Source organism: Pelobates fuscus, chromosome 4 (assembly GCF_036172605.1).
Source record: "Pelobates fuscus isolate aPelFus1 chromosome 4, aPelFus1.pri, whole genome shotgun sequence".
Classification (NCBI taxonomy): domain Eukaryota; kingdom Metazoa; phylum Chordata; class Amphibia; order Anura; family Pelobatidae; genus Pelobates; species Pelobates fuscus.
In genome coordinates this window covers 185,170,426-185,190,718 of record NC_086320.1, presented here as the reverse complement: position 1 = coordinate 185,190,718, position 20,293 = coordinate 185,170,426, and the positions used below count along the sequence as shown (strand labels likewise).

The 20,293-nt window shown below is 44.5% G+C and overlaps 1 protein-coding gene across 1 annotated transcript in view; it reads right to left on the bottom strand.

The window, feature by feature from the left end:
• The window catches only part of SLC6A19 (solute carrier family 6 member 19), a 271,016-nt gene extending 258,071 nt beyond the window's left edge, over positions 1-12,945 (bottom strand). Inside the window, exon 1 of the mRNA XM_063451834.1 lies at positions 12,691-12,945. Within this exon, the coding sequence (XP_063307904.1) occupies positions 12,691-12,892 (202 nt within the window). The 5' untranslated portion in view covers positions 12,893-12,945. The remainder of the gene's footprint in view (positions 1-12,690) is intronic.
• Between the last annotated feature and the right edge of the window lie 7,348 nt (positions 12,946-20,293).

The following is a 20,293-nucleotide window of genomic DNA, read 5'->3' as shown; positions in this document are numbered from 1 at the left end:
TCGTGACCTATCGCAGGTACATAGATGATCTGTTCTTTATATGGAGGGGAGACGAAAAGTCTCTACAAATCTTCCTCACACACCTTAACTCCAACGAGTGGGGAATAAAACTAACCTCAAACTACAGTAAATCATGTGTAAACTTTTTAGACCTTAGCATCTATGTAGAGAACCAAACAATTAAGACTAAGACTTTCTTCAAGACCGTAGACGTCAACAGCTATATAAAGGACACCAGCTGCCACTACTCTCCGTGGCTAGTTAATGCCCCCAAAGCTCAGTTACTTAGAATAAGACGTAACTGCACGGAGGACACAATATTCCATGAACAGGCACAGATCATTTTAGAGAATTTTAAAGAAAAGGGATATCAAGAAGATTTGCTGAATACAGCTTATGACAAAGTTAAAGTAGAAGAGAGATCCTCCCTAATCAGATATAAAGAGAAAAAGGAAGCTAAAAATGAACCAGTGTTTGTCTGTGACTTCAATTGCAAAAGCAAACAATTTAAGAGAATCCTGAACAAACACTGGCCCATCCTAAAAAACGATGATACACTAAACTCTATCCTCCCCGAGAAACCTACTATAGTATATAGAGGAGTACCTAGCTTAAATCGCACTTTAGTGCATAACCATATAAGAACTAAGGAGCATGATCACTTTTTAAATAAATCAAAAGGTTTTTTTGGATGTGGCACTTGCGGTGCATGCAAGAACACACAAAATACAAAAAGACACATCCAGACTTTTAATCACCCCAAAAACCCTAAACAAAGTTTTAAAATAAAATAACTAATTACATGCTACTCAAAAAAAGTCATATATGTTATTATATGCCCTTGCGGCCTATTCTATGTGGGACGTACGATTCGCAATCTTAACGTACGGATACAAGAGCACATTAGAAATATTAAAAATGGATTTGCAAAACACAGTCTATCAGCACACTTCCTGGAAAGACATGATAAAAACCCAAATAACATGAAATTTATGGGTATACATAAACTGGTACCAAATTGGAGAGGGGAGGACCTCATAAAACGTTTGGGGCAATTGGAAATGAGGTGGATTTTTAATCTGAACACACTGACACCTCATGGTCTTAATAATGACTTTGAACTTTGCCACTTCTTATAAGCTTTTTATGCACTTTTATCACTGCCTCTACATATGGTAGAGATTTCTTTCTACATATGTATTTTTAATTTCCATTTGCACTAAAAGCATGAAGGTGTCAGATTTTTATATATATATTTTTTATTTTTATGGCTCACCCACTACGGTTTTTATTTGAAATATTGTTGCAATATATAGAATTTAGAATACCTTATGCACTTTATATATACAGAAGAACTATCACAATTTAAAGGATATGTATAAACATATATGCATCTGTATGCCTAAGAATAGAATTCATCTCTAAGACCATTTGAAACACTTGGATATATTTAACCTGTGTGAGACCTGGACTTAACTAGTTTCTATTTTGCCCTTATCTCTCCTGCACTATATCCCTATGGGAGTATCACTTGCCTATTAGATTGCTGCCAGTAATCAAAATGGCGACAATGGACTTATCAGGAAATGGGACTTTACATGAGCGATACGTCACTTCCGGTCGACGAAAACCAGCGCAACGTCATTTCCGGTCGACGAAACCAGAACGAAAGTAAAGCAATCAAGACCACAGCTGAACCGGAACCGGAGGGCGCGAAACCATCCACCAATGGGACTCGAAAACAGCATTTAAAAGAAGACAGGGAACCAAGAGAACAAGACACCGATTGAGAAAGCCGACCAGGCGAAACGCGTCTCGGACCACCTCAGAAGTTTGGACATTATTTCTATATATACTTATATTTTTTATTGTTTTTATAGTGTTATACACACAAGTATTTTTATCAATAAATATATTGTTATTACTTATTATATGTCCACCTGAGCTTCTGATTTAGTCTACACTCTGCAGTTCCCGCTCCAACAAAAGAAGGGTATGTGTCCCCTTATAGACACATTTGCTGAAACACTTAGAGCCAAGTCTGAGGCTCTATGAAAGGTGAGCAGTTATATTTTATCTATCTGCACACACTGGTACCCGAAACATACTGCACCAGATCTCGGTTTTTTATTATACCCCACAGAAAGAAAGTTTAGAAAATCAGCATCTGAAGGGTTCGTGTCTCCTTAAGGACACGTCTGCTCGAGAGATCTGAGCCTGTCCTATTTAGGCTCAGACCCATGTGAGTGAACCACTGTTTGGTTTTTTCACTCAAATTGCACTTAATAGTCTGCACTATTGTACCTTTCTCCCCCCTTAGGCTATACTGAAAAACCCCAGGGGGGGTAAGTTTATTTATTTTATAGCGCTCCACCTTACACTGGGTTTTATCGTGTATAAATACTCAGTAATTCCTCCATATTGTATCTGTGAGTGCCAAGCTGTGAGAGGACGGCACTTTAGGTGGTAGCAGCTTTATACTACTGTACACTTTTTAAGCGCCACTACACACGAATTCTATAAAAAATCTTCCAAGGAGACATATGACTGCTATTTTGGGGTCAAAAAGGTTTTTGTTCCTAGTTTGTGGCAAAATTGGAAGCGCTTCAGACTAGGTTTTTTGCCTTCTTTTGGATCAACAGCAACAACATATGTGAGGAAGGCTGAACTTGATGGACGCAAGTCTCTTTTCAGCTATGTAACTATGTTATTCCATGTTACTTCAGAGGCTAATGAACTGAATTATATTGCATAATCCACTAAAGACCTATTCCCTTGCCTAAGACGAAGAAGAGTTCTGGAGGCATTTGCCCTTCTACCAGGTGGATCAAAGGTTCGCCTGAAAGCCTCCACAAATGCTGTATAGTTGTAGAATATAGGATTATTGTTTTCCCATAGAGGATTAGCCCAGGTCAAAGCTCTGTCTACTAGAAGGGTTATCATGAACCCTACCTTTGCTCTATCGGTAGTATATGATCGAGGTTGGAGCTCAAAATGTATGCTGATTTGGTTCAAGAAACTTTCTATACGTCTTTGGTGCTCCACCGTAATGTAGTAGTTGTTTAACATGAGAGGAAGCTCCTACCATAGCTACTTCCAGGCCAGTATTAAGAGGAGTTGTGGGAACATTATGAATCTCCTCCATACTGGTAGTAGGTCTGTAAATCAAGGTCTGCAATGCAATAGACATTTGATCAATGCGATGCTCAATTTGCTCAAAACGGTTATTGCAAGGATCTGCTTGGTTACTTACACCTGTCGGATCCATATGGCCCTGTTGTAATGTCAGGAATAGGGGGGATTCTAACACAGAGTGTAAGTAAAGTAGTAACGTACCGGACCTTAGAATGGCCGGACTGATGTTACTGAAAGAAAGAGAATAAACAGGACAAGACGAGGTCAGGGAAGCCAGAGGTAGAACAAAACGAGAATAACAAGCCGGGTCAAACGGATACCAGAGAGAAGAATAGTCAAGACAAGCCAAAGTTAAAAACCAGAAATATACCAAGAATATAACACGGTTCCAAGAGGAACCACAACAGGGCAAAGATCCTAGCTCATGGGAGCCTTTTTATGGTACGAGGAGATGTTTAAATTGACTCTTGGGGGGGAACCTATGTGCGGTTTATTTTCACTCTACTTCAATTTACTTTTGCCCTTGATAAAGGCGGTTTAGACCGCCGAAATGCGAGTTGGGCTGTCCATGGGCTGCCCATGGTGATTTATATTTGAATTGTTTAACTCGTCTACAGGGTATTACACTTTCTATCTTGGAGCCGGTTTGAGGCTCTGGATATCTACAAGAGGGAGGTTGGGCTTTATTTTTTAGTTATTTGTGGTTAGATCTTACCTTTACACATTACCTCTATCAGGTCTATTAGGTGATCTCCACTTTATTTTCATTCTTACTACATGCCCTCCTCTATCCTTTCGATTTCTGTATTTAAGTGTCAACCCTGTGGGGTTTGGTGCCTGCCATAACTTAGTGTACATTGCTACATGTATCCATACTTACCACTCTGTTACAAGTGAGTTTGTTATATTGTTTGAGATTGATACTAGTGTGTACAGCTATATCTCTGCAGAAACCTAAACCTATCTACTCATTATTTTTAGACACTTTGTCTGCTGTTTTGTTTTAACCCATAATTTTCCAATAAAGTTGTTTATTATTTTGTTTGAGACGCTACTCTGGGGTGGCTTGAAGGTGATCAGCCTGTTTCTAACGGGGGGATCATATCCTTCATTCCTTTTTCTTGCTTGTGCTTCATGCAGGTTATGCCCTTTTTTCCACCCCAATAACCCCTTTTTCTCTGGTGCTCCCTATTAGGTTGTCTACCTAGGAAGCACCTTTCTCTATATCTTTTTATATTGTGATTGGATCTGTCTGGGATGATAACCACGCCCTCAAAACGTCAAACCGACGTTTGGGTGATTAATAATGTCATTTGGCTCCGCCCCCTTTGGTGTTATTTTGGCTCCACCCCTTTTTCACATCATAAAAAGGGGCAGGGCTATCGCGGCTGGCGCAAAAATGACTAAAGTTGCTGGAAGATTGCCAGGTCACGTCCCCAGAGTCCTGCAGATTAACTCCACTGTGACCAGATTCCTGAGTCTCTTCAAAAGGTACCCTGACAACCAAACAGTCTCAGCCCAGAGAAAGGGGGGTCCTGTATATTTATATCCCCTCCCACAACTACAGGCTCCACCCACAGGTTCAGCCTTTCCATTTGTGGTCGGGGACAATAAGGCGAGTTATGTTAGTGGTGCACGTTGGATGTGGCATGCCGAAACTGACATTCAGGTAGGTCGGTGAAAATAGGGCAAAAAGTTAATAGTTTAACACTTTAATACTTGTCATCATTACACAATCAATACTCTAAATACTGTTTTAGTTTTAACCTCACCTTCACTTTGGGTCACTTGCTAGTTCTGATATGTCGCTTCATGCAGTCCACTATAGGATTTGATTATATGTGATGGTTGTCTATTTCTTAGTGTTCTTTCCCATACATATTTCAGGTCCTTCTAGTGGAAGGATGCGCAGTGGGAACTCTAGATTCAGTACATCAGGTATTCACCTTTTAAGGTGATCTGTTAATTCTCAGTTACTTCACATGTCCACACTTTTAAGTTTTGATATGCCTTTCTGTCACAATGTCTACTTGCTCCAAACTTGTGGCTTGTTATGCTCAACTCGATAATTTGTGATTGTACCCTCGACTCTTGACATATTCTTAACAGGGGTCATGTTCTTCAATTATTCAAGTCACCTCATTTTATGGCTTTTCTTATGTATTGATACATGCTAGGCACATATCCGTATGTCACGTCTCACCATTTATACTTCATACCGACCATTGCATATTTAGGGCTACTTTTACATGTATGGTCAACTGCGTCTCTTTTTATACTGTTCAATTTCTTTCAGTTGGTTGGTTTCAGATATCAAGAGTATTTTGTGTTCTGGGCTCATTGCACTTAATTTATCTACCTTACCAGCAATCTCTCTATAGCATTTTTACGTTGTTGTGTCATAGTTCTGGCTTATGAACACTAAGTTCGTGGGTGTCTCTCCCTGATTGGATTTTGGTTTTGGACCTCTGTACACATTATATTTTGCCCATAACTTTCTATTCACTTAATTTTACCATTAACTCTGCCAGGGAATGTCTAAGTAATAATGCCACAGTTTATTGTTTCGCATTTAAGTTTTTTCAAGTTTTTCAAGTGACTCGCTATATGATACTATGTCCCTTCTTACAACAACCACTCACTCTACACAACTTATGTTTAGATTGGTCTGACTTTTAGGGTTCCCTAAGTGGCCCTAGATAGTTTTCATTTTATTTAGCTGTCCCACAAGGCCAAATCCCATCCTCAACTACGGAGGTATTTGCCTTTCTGGCCAAATCACAGTTACTGCCTCACATCTCTGCCCTCTTGACAAAACCTGTCACGGCCAACTTATTCTGAATCTCTTTAATCCTCACTGAGAGCCCAACACTCGCCACAATGCTCAATGGCAAACGTACCAAATGGGGCCAAATCATAGGTAGGGCCTTTCATCACCAATTAGCAGATGGTTAGGTTCCCAAGTCTCCAATTTAGCATAATTATTTCGCCACTTGGCATAGCATAGGTCAGCTAGTATCTTGGCGTTATACAGTATCTCCCACTAACAACCTTTTTCTTTCAGTTTTCTTTATAAATGCTGATATAATGTAAAATGTATCTGCCAGGTGTATGTCTAATCACATTTATTGCTTTGCATTTATGTTTTCAAGTCACCACATAAGCTTTAAGAAACTATCTGTCGAGGCGGGGCCTGACCGCAGAGCCGAGCGGTCGACATCCTTGTGAGCTCCTGCAGGACTCCGCTGTTTATCCAGCTTTCCCCGACCCAAGCATGACTTAAGCGGGCCGATAGAGCCAGCAAACAATGGGGAATGCCGAGAGGAACAGAATGCTACCCTCCAAGCAGCGAAACGGGAGTTTTCTGCCCGACGACCATCGGAGGCCTAGTCAGCAGGCGGGAGCAGGAGAGACGGCCGCTCTCCCACCGCCAAGACTGGGGGCTTTGCTGCGGACGGACCCCTGTCCCCCCCCCTGGACCGGCGGGGGTCATCCCGGTCCTCCAGCATAGGACACATACCTCTGGGACACAGACCCGGGCCACGCCGCCTTGACAGCACCACAAGGCCTGGCCTGGCCAAGATGGCCGCCGACAGAGCGGTCCCTCTGCAACAGTGAGGGGATGAGGACTGGGCGGCGGCATTCAGGGCCAAGTTCGACGCGATCTGCCAGCGCTTCTGGGACCGCGTCGAGGCTGGGAACCCACGATCCGTAAAGGTACCTGCCTCAGCGACACGAAGCCGATGCGCCCCCCTTAATACACTGGCGGGCCACCCGCATTCAGCACAAGCACCGCAAACGCGGTTCAAAGAAATGCAGATCCGAAGGATAAAGCACAGACCAGGTGCATCCAACATGAACCCGCCACATAAAAGCCGGGCACAGGCGCCACTGAACCGGGTGAGAAGATCCTGCAGACCGCCCGTTACAAAGAGGGACCCCAACAGACCGCAAACTATATGGCGCCCCCGCCAGACAAAACCCCTGCCGACACCATCCATCAACCGAACAGACCTGAAGGGCAGAGACACTAGGACACTGGGTACACATCCGACAAAGTACAACTCCTCACCACAAACAGGACCGGAAAAGCCACGGCAGAATAGCGCCCGCAGGTACAAGACCCACCCCTGGCGGCTAATACCGCTGACTACGCTGAAGGACCTTAACACCTTCCCTGACCGTGCAGAGTCCCTGCTCGATACCCTCATGCTGGACAGGTCGGTATGCCAGGTGGGCATAGGATGAAGGGACTGACTTAGAGGAGCACTATCGCCACTGGCAGCGACTCACAGCCAGGACACCCACCTCGCAATATGTGTTCCTATTGAACTGTCAACGACAAATCTTCTTTAGCATTACTCGACCATGCATGTTATTTAGTTCCACGCAGTATGTTTAGCATATGTCTAGTTTAACTGAACCACCTGCACTAGCCTGCCTAAATAACCAGCGCAATGTACTCTATTTTATATTTCACCAGCAGGACACGTTTATTAACCCCTTAAGGACACATGACATGTGTGACACGTCATAATCCCCTTTTATTCCAGAAGTTTGGTCCTTAAGGGGTTAAGCTCAGTTTCTCTATTATTATTTACTTTAATCTTTTTTCTTGTAATGCCCTACGAACACAAGCTTGTCTAGCCTAACATTTGTAATCTTACCTAATATTGTTAAACAGCCTGTTATTTTCATTTTAAAACAAAAATGTGCAGACCTCTCATGCCACTGCTAATCCTATGTTTAACCATTCATGCACGCTGTTGTGGCGTACGTTTATGCTTTGTAATCACCTGCACGACAAAAATAAAGAATTAAAAAAAAAAAAAAACTATCTGTCTTATTTCAACAACCACTTGGTCTACAGAACAAATCTAGGTCTGGCTGTTAGGGTACCGTAAGTTACCATAGGTAGCTTTTGGCCATTATATAGATGTCCTGCGAGGCCAACTCCCATCCTCAACTATGAAGGTATTCGCCCCTCGAGCCAAATCATAGTTACAACCTTGCATTTCTGCCCTCTTGGCAAAAGCAGTAAGGGCCTGACCTGTCACGCCCAACTTATTTTGAATTTCCTTAAAACTCACCAAGAGGCCAACACCCCATCACAACGTTCAGTGGGAAACCTACCCAATGGGTCAAATCATGGGTAGGGCCTCTCATCACCACTTGGCAACTTGTTAGGTTCCCAAGACACCAATTTAGCTTAATTGTTTCACCACTTGGCAAAACCTAGATCAGCCAGTATCTTGGTATTATACAGTATCTCCCACTAGCAAATTTTCTCTTTCAGATATGGTTATAAATGCAGATACAATGTATTTAAGTATTTATTGTGCAATGTTGACAAGTATTAAAGTCTTCAACTATTAACTTTTTGCCCTCTTTTTACAGGCATACACGAACGTCAGTTTCGGCACATCACAACTGACTTGTGCACCACTAACATAACTTGGCTTATTGTCCCCGACATCAAATGGAAAGGATATATATATATATATATATATATATATGTATGTATAAAACCAGAGAGCTGCACTCACCTGAACATGCATAAATGGGGTGCTGCTGGGGGCCAATTTATACACTACACAAGATCCAGCGCACTCACTTATCCACTAAACACCATTGTGCACTACACATATATGTCACTTTCAGACTATAACTATCTCCTGTCTCATATGTTTAACATAGATATACCCATGTATATTTATCCATAGGACACTACAGACAGCGGCTTGCTAGTTTGTGTCCAACTGGTTCAACTATTTTATCTAATTGTTACATATGCAGCGTGTGGAGTCTATATCTGTACAGTGGTTGTCTGTGGTACAGATTTAGCAGTCTTTTAAACTATCACTTAATATGCATTCTCTTCACATTATTGTTAGGTTGCATGAGCACCTTTTTTGTTTTGTATATGCTTTTTTTCCAAAAGGTTTATTACCGTATATTGAATCTAAATTAGAGGTATTTCCTGTGGGGTTGGTTTTTCTTCTTAAATTTAGGAGTTAAGCTTCCTCATTAGTCTACATAAATTTTTCCAAGGGTCAAGCCCTATTTTCCTCTGTAACCCCTTTCAAACTTGTAACGGCTACCCAGGTAGTGAGAGGGTATCAGTCGTAGGAGACGTCCTTTTTCCCGGCAAGCTGCTGTATAGTAATGAAGTTGGTTAGTCCCATCCACAAGATCAAGAGGAGAGTCAGGTTCAGCTGTTAAAAAGTAAAGTAATAATGCAGTAAAAATCCCCTTCCAAGAACGAGACAAGGCTACGTTTTGAAGGGTCAAGAGGAACTGAGTGCTGGCACACCCAGCCTGGTTTTTATTATGGTCTTGCACATACAGAACACACCCACTGGGAGGTATAAAGTAACCAATCAAATAACAGTACAACCCACACATTCCCTCCCCTCATATAAACAGTTAACACAATTAGTATACACACATTTTTACCCGAGTTTTGGATGTACCCCAAACACTTGGGGTACATCCATAAATTCAGTATCCCCAAATAGCCCTAATCTGGTGGAACCACATATTTAAAAATCAGCCCATTTGAATAAAGGGTCCGGGAGTTATGGTACTTTAAAGTTCTGACCGACCGCACAGGCACACTAGCCGAAAATAGTTCCATAAGTTTTGGCCTTGCGGTCGGTCCTTGTTCCTGAGGTGAAAAAGCACGAAAATCCTGCCATCCGTGAGTTTCCTGATGGTCGCTACAATCCTTGTATGTGGTGTAGTCTTTCTACCGAACGGCAGCACGGTCGGTAGTTCCAGCACTTTACAATTTACGGTGTTCTGGAGGTCTCAGCGGTGTTTGCCTACTTGAGTGTCCGATTTTGGTTCCAGACACTCGACGGCAAATCACCGCTGTTCGTGAACTAAGATGGCCGTGAACAAGTGTAAAAGTCCCGAAATGGCGACCACCTAGTAACTGGAACAAAGAGTTTGTGAATTTCACACGAATGGTAAGTGCCGACCTGGGAGGTAAAATACCACATAATTAACTAGCAGGGTGGTCTGGTGTTCGGTAGTTTGTGTTCATTCTCATACATGCTGAATCTCTACCGTATGGATTGCACAAAATAGACGAAAGTGTTTAAATGTCCCCAACTGAGTTAGAAGTAATCCACATGAACCAGGTAAGCACATTCCATTGTGGTTATAGTCTCTGTTAATGTGCATGTACCTGGTTAGTGGTTAAAGGGCTGGTTTAGCAATAAATGTTCCCAGGCAAAGGTAAGGTTCTGTTACAAAACTCTTAGGCTAGGACCGTTCCTCGCCTTTTGTAGTTTTCTCTTCTAATCAGTTAATTACTTCACCCGTCTTAATGTTGTGGCTTATTAGTATAAGATATAACAGGACACACTGATAGTATAACTAGCATGAAAGGTCATACTGGCACACTAAGAGTGTACAATGTAGGCTAACATACTTTGCTATACCAGGGCACACTGAACAGTTAATGTGAGTCCACCGACTAATCTAATGAGTCAAACTGGAGGGTATAAGAGTACAGAGAAAGAATAACAGTGCACACTAGGGGTATGTGGCAGGACTGCTGCCTGTCTGTGAATGGCCTTTCTGATATTATGTGTGTTTCCCCATCTCTTCGTATATTGTGCCTCCATGAAGGGAATTTGTTCGCCTCCCGAACAGGAACCACCCTGATTACTAATTTAGAATGTTAGTTTAGAACCTTCCCACCTCGCAACATAAGTGTCAAACCGTAAACTGCTTTGGAAACAATTAATGAGCGCTCCCCTGGGTGGCCACCATGCTTTCCCGAATGAGGACCTCTCAAGTTCCCCCAATTAGAACGTTCACACCAATTAATCAGAGCGGTCTCACTTGCAGCCTAAGTGTGAAACCGCAAGAGAAGTAATTAATGGATACTCCCGTGGGTGGCTGCCATTTTGTATAAACGAATGCCGTCCAGGAGGATCATTCATGTCCTGAAAGGAGACGCTTCCCTTGCAGGTTTTCACACAGGGACCTCGCGAGCAGAGACCGGTCGAGGGAGGTACCGCTGTGAGGATCTCTGAGATTGGGGTGGGTAATGCTGGGGCACTGGCTAGGTTGGCAGGCTTTTCAGTGTCTGCAGGGATAAAGAAATCGGCTATTTTCCTGCAGGCAGGCTTTCTTTGCCTGGGAGACAAAGGGACGGTCCCTTGTTCCTGCGCCTAGACTGGGGGCAAGGAGGCTCCTGGGAAGAAGAGGGAGTTCAGGACAAAGGGAACGGAGTCCTTTCCTGTGCTGGGGATACATGGAAGGGGAGGATCCTGGGAGGGAACACTGGATGTTGGTATGATACACCCCTGGGTGTATGTATAAAAGCCAGGTGTGGCCAATAAAGTGTTTATTGTACCTCCAGGACTGTGTGTCGTCCAGTTACTGGAGTAAGATGGGTCTTTTTGTATTTTAAATGGTTCCTGATTGGCTGAAAGAGGGGAATCAGCGGAGGTAACCGGTCTGGTTACCTGTGGTCTGCAACAGGGCTCAATAGGGGTATAACATTGTCATATGGCCTTTATAAGAGGGCACACTGGAGGGTTATAAAAGAGAACACTATGGTGTATAAGATGGCAAACATGGGGTTATAAGAGGACACTGAGTATACCAAATCAGACCGATTGGTGAAAGACGTCACACTGGAATAATAGGGCAAAATGGGGATGGGGATGGGGATGGGGAAGGTAACAAGAGAGAATAACATTGCCCACTGGGAAGTATCAGTGGGCACACTTGAGAGAATGCAAACCCAGATCAACCATTGCAAATGTGGAGCACAAATAGAAACATTGCTTTCTTTGCTCTCTTTGTTGTATGATTTCTGTGTGCTATGGTCAGCGTTTATAAGAATTATTGACAAGGAGCTACATTCAAGGGGCCCAGCAGCTGCGATATATTTATAGAAATTAAATAAATATTAGTTTTTAAAATGGTATAATCTCCAAACAAAGAGTAGTGACAAGAATATAGAAATTAACAAACACAATAATTATTTAATTAAGAAAAAAAGTTATTTTCCAAATTCTGCATTGCATTTTAACTATGAATGGCATTATACTCTAAGCTTTTACTGCAATAAAATACACATATTTGTGTTCAGCAATGTCTCATGAACACACTCAGTACCATGCTCATATACTAAAGTATTCCAATCAGTTAATGCATCTGAAATACATACGCTCTTAGTCTAATGGCATTATAAACCATATGAAATCTTATTTTAGCTTTAATATAACAAGGCAGATACTAAAATAAGCAAAATCATTATGCTGTTGAATATCCTTTTTATATGTTTAAGCATCTTCAACACAACAAGTGTGAGTTTTAACTCTCTGATTTTTACCTCTATATAAACCCACACATTACCTTAGAAATTTAGTCATCAAGTAATAAATCATTAAGAGCATTATTAAAAAATAAATAAATAATAATTTGAATAAAATAAATTACTTTTATTTTTATTTTCACTAATAGCAAAATACTTCAAACTAGCTGGCTCTTTATTGCAATAGCTGTCTAGTGACAGGACATACAACATACCTCCTCCATGACTTTGGCAGAGATATGGAAATCGCCACACATTTCCTAGTCCAACACAAAATCCGATGCAGGTAAGCATATATTGAGCTTTGTTATCCCATTTTGGTCTCTCATTTGCTTCTTCTTGTTCTAACTTTTCAAGTTCATCATATGTCTGAATCCTTGTCTCCAGTCTTCGATTTGGCAACACAAGTTTCACCATAGTGTACTAGGCTTCACAATTACAACAGACTAAAGTGAGGATCTTCAAGGTAAGCAGTTGCTATTTATAATGAACCTTTGACACTCACAACCTAAAGAACGTCAGCAGAACTTTAAGTTCAGTGAAGCAAGAAATTAATTTATTAACGTACTATCAGCAAAACCTTCAATGAGCCTGTGATAACATCATATACTCACATTATCAGTTAGAAAATATATTTTGCTTTTATTGCTCTACTGAATGGCTCGGAAAGGATCATATTCCTCACCCTCTTATGTAAATAGAACTGCGAAGTAAAGCATTTATTTAACAAAAACAACATAATTACCACAGTCTTACTGCTGATGCAGCTTTTAGTTTTGAAATTGAAGGCAGGTTTTGAAGATTATATAGTTCTGTAAAACGCAGCAGTGTGCTGTAAAATTAGAGCTTTCAAACCTGAACAACCTAGAAATACTACAAACTAAAAACCATGCAGACTAAAAAATACAATTTTATAATTATATTATAGAAGCAATACATTTGTTTTATTTTATCTAATACAACAAAGTATTTACATATTTTTTTTAGAGCATTAAAAAGAGAATTAGGGTAATTGGTTCTAAGGATTGAAGGAACATGGCAGCCCAAATCAGTGGTGGTGCTGGTATGTTGGAACTGACTGTGTGAAGGAAAGCTCATCCTGTGAAAATTGTTGAGGGTAAATAAGTAGAAAATTGCACATAGTCTTTCCCCAACTACAGGCTAGTTAGATTTGTATATGTGGTCAAGAACAATAAGGCTGATTTGTTAAGGGACAATGAGAGCCAGTAGTGACACAACTCAACTTGAAAGAAGGCAAAATTAATATTGTTAGTATTACTATTATTAAAATAAATCATAATTGGGAGGGTGGAGCCAGCACCAAGTCGAGTTGGATGCAAACTTTGTGAGCTCCGACCACTATAGATGATTGCAGCAATTTTCTAGCGTGTTGCAACCCACAGACACCCCAATCTTGGTGTGCTTACCTTCCCGATACTGGATATATAGTAATAGAAACACCGGACTGATCCAAACCCCACATCCCATGATATCAGGACACTGCTACACCAGCCCAGAGAAAGCCAAAATGGCTCTGCAAAAGGGCTATACAATAGCATCCTCAAATGAGGAAAGCCTTTGTGAGAACCTATCCAACTTCCATGGATGCTGGTTCCAGGTACCTCTACAGCAGGGAATACTGCCCCCTCCACCTAGGCAGAAATTAGAGCAATGTTCCAGGCAGACATGGCAGTGGTGAGGGAGGAGATGGCTATGCTTACCAGCTGAATTGCAGTAGCTGAAGAAGATTTGGGCACAATGGGAGATGGCTACAGTTGCAGCTCTTAACTTTCTAAAGAAAGGCAATGCTGACCTGAACCACATGCCACCCTTGAGGTTAGGTCCAGAGCAAAGCATGTGAGGCTATACATGTTAAGATCCTTTAAATTGTCCTTGTAAGTTGTAACGGACCGTTTCGCTCACAAGGGGATGAAAACCGTTTAGGCGATAATCCCCTTTCAGATAGACCAGCAGCTACTGAAATCACCAACCTCCCGAACTCCAAACTGCACGAATCCCCCAACTCCCGAACAGGAAACAAACGAACCCTGGAAGAAGCCAAACAGAAAAAGCATACAATCAGCTTACACTCCTGGCAATCGGCATACAGTCAAATTCCCCCCAAGAATGAGACGACACTTCACTTTCAGGGTTAAGCAGCAACAACTTTACTGGGGCTAACTGCCCGGCTTTTATGCAGGTTTCCCACCTGGTGGACACTCCCCTAGGGGACCAGATGGGAAACTGGGAAACATATTGGCCACGGACCAATCACAGACATACAACTTTAAACAATCCCACAATGCATTACAATCCCTCCCCTCTGGCCTGGAGATAATTTGGTAAGTAATCCAATTATCTCCAAGGACAGAGGCAAAACTCCATTACCCACATGGCAGACAAAAAGACAGTAAAAGACACAAAATTACCCACTGAGACATTTAGTACACAAAACACATACATGCAACATAGCCCAAGATAGCTTAGATCTGAGCGCACATTACTACCGAATGGCAATCAGATCACATACATACAGTTTAAATGTCATGGAGCCAAAGTCTTTCACATAGTCTTTCGTTTAACGAATGAGCTCCATGGCTTAGCTATCTGGGTTAACATATTCACATATCCCAAAGTACCGACTGAACTGGTGTTCGACACCAAGGGCACGAATAGGAACCAGGGGGCGGACGGCTCAGCGGTGTTCGCGCAAGTAAGTTTCCGTTTTCAGTTCCACAGTGTTAGCGCTGAACACCGCTGGCCGTTCGGGACTTAAAATGGCCGCTGCCACGTGTTCGGCAAACGAACAAAGGCCACCCAGCGTTCATCAATTAAGCTGCGGTTAACCGCAGCTTCTGGGCGGTCAATTGGCGGCACACTCCAGCTCCCCGGTGGTCCCCCGTTCAGTAGTTGGAATCTACCAAACACCCCGGCAGAAAGGCACGAATAAGCCTTTCTGCAGGGAAAATAAATGATTTAACCTGCAGGGCCATAGTCCAAAGGGAGCAGGCGAGCAACCAGGCTCCTCCAGTGAACAGTGGCGAGGTTGGTTTCACCACACTTCTCCCCTTTACCCCCTAGACTAACAGGGTATCTGACCTCCTGCCGGTCAGTGCCCTGGCTAGTCCAGCAACCCACCCACAAAGCACAAACAGCAGTACAGCCCACCCACAATAACTGGTTGTGGCAAAACCAACCTCGCCAGGTGTCCTTGGAGGGGGCTGCTTGCCCGCCTCCTGCCTGCTGACTATGGCCCCTGGGAGATTTGGCCCTTTAAATACAGTATTTGGGCATATTGTATTTTATTGTGCGGCTAAGCACAGTGAATGGACTTACTGAAACTTTTTGGACACTTCCTCTTTCCCTCCCCCGGATCCATTGTTCTCCAGCAGGGTGTTGTCCCAGGGACACTGCCAGACCAGTGGGAACTGGTCTGAGCAGGAAAAGCCATGCTGGCAAGTGAAAACAAAGGACTTCGACCTAACTGTTAAACCCCTGAACCTATTCAAGTGAATTTTGGATATGTTTATCCCCAAGTTATACTGGTTAAAATAATATAAGTTTTATGTATGTACGATGTTAACTCAGAAAGTTATAAAAATGTATAGAAAGTGTAACTTTTCAGCTTGGAGATAATTGAGTAGATACAGTAATTGACTCAATTATCTCCTAAGCAGAGGGGAGGAATAGGCTGGGTGTGTTTCTATTGTCCCATTGTGTCTGATTGGCTGATGTACTTGCATTGTATATGTTATAATGTGTTTATTGGTTGTTTTGCAAAACCCTGTGGGCAGTACTATGTTTTGTGGATTGTGAATAAAAGAGGCTGTATGTGCCAGTATAGAGAGATTCTGCTTGACCCTCAAACCGATGTGTCGCCTCGTTTTTGGGGGAATTGGATTGTATGCTGACTGCCAGGAGTGTAAGCGGATTGTATACTTTTCCTGTTCGGCTGATTCCAGGAATCGTGTGTTTCCAGTTCGGGAGTTAGAAGATTCGTACAGTTTGCAGTTTGGGAGATTGGTGCTTGCAGTAGCTGCTGGTCTATGGGAAAGGGGATTATCGCCTAAACAATTTTTATGGTCTTGTGAGTGAAACGGTCCGTTACAATTGGTGGCAAGCGGCAGGATCATTCCCACAGCCCAGGAGGGCAGCTACAGGGCAACACCATTCCTTGGAGTTACAAATTGAGGGCAACGCTAGCACTCGTGCAGCGCCCCTGGCAGCAGAGGTATCCAGCGACTTGGAGCAGACAAGTATGGAAGGCTCTGATGCTGAAGATGATTGGCTGGCCGAGGTAAGGCAGCGAGTGGCCCAGTATGGGGGTGATGTATCCATGGAGATATTCCAGGTGATCTGGAACCAGGTCATGGCTGAGCAAAACTCAAGGATGGACGGAGAGTATGCTCAGCGGAAAGAGTGTTACAGCAGCAGAGTAGAGGCTGCATCCGAGGAGGTTAGCCGTCTCCCCCTGAGGCGGCAGGAAGAACCCGAAGTAGGGGTCCTCATAGATTGGTCCTGTGAGGAACCACAACAGGCCGGTGGAGATGGGACCGAGGTCTCTACACCGGGCCCAATAGGATGTTGGGCAGCAGGCCCAGATCCCCAGCAGCAGAGTGAGTTACAGGGAGCCAAAGGTGCCGTCCTTCCTCCCCAGCGGCAGTGTGTACCCCAGGGAGCTGAAGGTGTCGTTCTTCCTCACCAGCGGCAGTGTGTGTCCCAGGGAGCTGAAGGTGTCGTCCTTCCTCCCCAGCGGCAGTGTGTGTCCCAGGGAGCGGAAGGTGTGGTCCTGTGAGGAACCACAACAGGCAGGTGGAGATGGGACCGAGGTCTCTACACCGGGCCCAACAGGATGGTGGGCAGCAGGCCCAGATCCGCAGCAGCATAGTGAGTTACAGGGAGCCAAAGGTGCCGTCCTTCCTCCCCAGCGGCAGTGTGTACCCCAGGGAGCTGAAGGTGTCGTTCTTCCTCCCCAGCGGCAGTGTGTGTCCCAGGGAGCTGAAGGTGTCGTCCTTCCTCCCCAGCGGCAGTGTGTGTCCCAGGGAGCGGAAGGTGTCATCCTCCCTACCTAGCGGCAGTGTGTGTCCCATGGAGCGGAAGGTGGCGTCCTCCCTCCCCAGCGGCAGTGTGTGTCCCAGGGAGCTGAAGGTGTCGTCCTTCCTCCCCAGCGGCAGTGTGTATCCCAGGGAGCTGAAGGTGCCGTCCTTCCTCCCCAGCGGCAGTGTGTACCCCAGGGAGCTGAAGGTGCCGTCCTTCCTCCCCAGCGGCAGTGTGTACCCCAGGGAGCTGAAGGTGTCGTCCTTCCTCCCCAGCGGCAGTGTGTATCCCAGGGAGCTGAAGGTGCCGCCCTGCCTCCCCAGCGGAAGTGTGTATCCCAGGGAGCTGAAGGTGTCGTCCTTCCTCCCCAGCGGCAGTGTGTACCCCAGGGAGCTGAGGGTGATGTCCTTCCTCCCCAGTGGCAGTGTGTACCCCAGGGAGCTGAATGTTTTGTCCTTCCTCCCCAGCGGCAGTGTTTACCCCAGGGAGCAGAAGGTGCCGTCCTTCCTCCCCAGCGGCAGTGTGAGTCCCAGGGGACTGAAGGTGTCGTCCTTCCTCCCCAGCGGCAGTGTGTACCCCAGGGAGCTGAATGGGCTGTCCTTCCTCCCCAGCGGCAGTGTGTACCCCAGGGAGCTGAAGGTGCCGTTGTTCCTCCCCAGCGGCAGAGTGTCCTGCAGGGAGCAGAGACCGTCAGTCTTGCACCCCAGCAGCAGGACAAAATATTGAAAGGGGAGAGGGGGCGTGGCTAGCCGGGAAGCCTGATGGACGCGTTCTGATTCAGCTCCTCCAGACCCGGGCACAATCTGCAGTAATCGGAGAGACACAAGCGACATGGGCAATCCCAAGAAACAGAATCAGGTACATGGGCACCAGGGGAAAAACCCCATAGCTAAATCGGGCTCCCTCACCCGATATTTTAAAGATACTCTCGATCGAGAGACGGAGGCCGCGGCCGCGACCTCCAAGATGGCGGATGCTGAATCCGTAGCAGAATCACAACCACAAAGCCCCCACATGTCAGAAAGCTCAATAAACTCACCAAACAACAGTGAAGAGTTAGATATAAAGGACATGCTGAGGAATCTCCCCTCCAAGTCTGACATCCAGAATCTCCCGTCCAAATCTGACATCCAGAATATGATTGGGAAATTAGAAGCCACACTCCATACCAAAATGGCGGAGATGGGCTCAGAAACCCAGCAAATAAACCTAAAGGTCACTGACCTGGAAGAGGAGAGGGATACAATGCAGGCCCAAATATCCAATATTTCCTCAACTCTGGAATCACACATACACTTTATGTCAGCCACTCAGAGACATATTGAGGATTTAGATAATCGTGGGAGAAGGAATAATCTGCGCATAAGGGGGATCCCAGAAACTCTAAATGAAGATTTGTCAGTGGTATTAACGGAGCTATTCACCCTCATAATAAGAGACTCTAGTGCCAGCCAAATGCTTCTGGACAGGGCCCATCGCTCGTTGCGCCCTAGGGGGTTATCCCAGGATTCCCCCAGAGACATCATTTGCAGGCTGCATTATTTTACAACCAAAGATATGATACTGAGATCACTGAGGGACACCTCGCAACCACTCCTATTCCATGGGAATCCAATACAGATTTATCCAGATCTCTCATGGTATACCTTACAGGCAAGACGGGCACTTAAGCCAATCGTGGAACTACTACGCAACAGGAACATCAGATATAGATGGGGTTTCCCCTTTGCACTGGTAGTGAATAATAAAGGTAATACCCATCAAATCGCCTCGACTATGAATGTCCCTCCATTCCTAAAAGCACTGGACTTACCAGATACAGCTATCATGGACTGGAACTATCCGATACCGAACCAGGAAAGCAACCAACCATCACAAAGACAGAAATGGACCACCCCAGCGAAAACAAAAAAGCTACCGAACAGGTTCATCTCACCTCATCTACAACGAGAAAGACAGCTGAACACCCATAATCACCTGAGACCAACTTCTAATGATTAAAACTGTCCTACGGGATGATACCCTACCGACTATTCTACACAAAAAAGATGAAGTTGATCTGGGTTCTTTTTCTCCTAGAATCTACTTCAACTCGTCACATACAACACAGTTCTCATCATACCTCGTGCATGCCAGCGTTTGTGTTCAATCGAGATGCATGCACCCTATTGAAACCGAGACACTCTCCTAAACTTGATCGGACTTAACTGTTGAATAGTTGAAACAACCACCCTCATGAAGGGAGAGCAATAACTCGCTTTTTCAGGTCGTATGCCCAAAGACAGTCCAGACACACACGCTGGGTTCACATTTCTAAAGTTATGAGCACCTTGTACAATACCTTATATGCAGGGCTCGAGTCCTGCAGGAACGCGTGGGAACGGCGTTCCTGCACTTTTTCCACAGCAGGAACGCCGTTCCCATTACTAGTCCTGCAGGACCCAGGGCTGGCACAAGCGGCTGCCAGAGCAGGGGGAGCACAAATCCGAATCCCCTGCCTCTGACTGGGGACTCGGATTTTTAAACTCACCTCTCCCCCTGCAGTCAGTGGAGTTGTCCGGCCTCTCCTGATATGTCAGGAGGAGGGGGCGTGACTTTCTCTGCTCTTCTCACAGGACTGCTGGGGAGCAGAGGAAGCCACACCCCCTCCTCCTGACATCATCAGGAGAGGCCGGCTTACTCCACTGACTGCAGGCTGCAGGTTCCAGATCCTGTCCCACCCCTCCTGGCCCAAGGTAAGCCTCAGGGAGTGGGGGAGGTACTTTAGTTTTTTTTTATTGT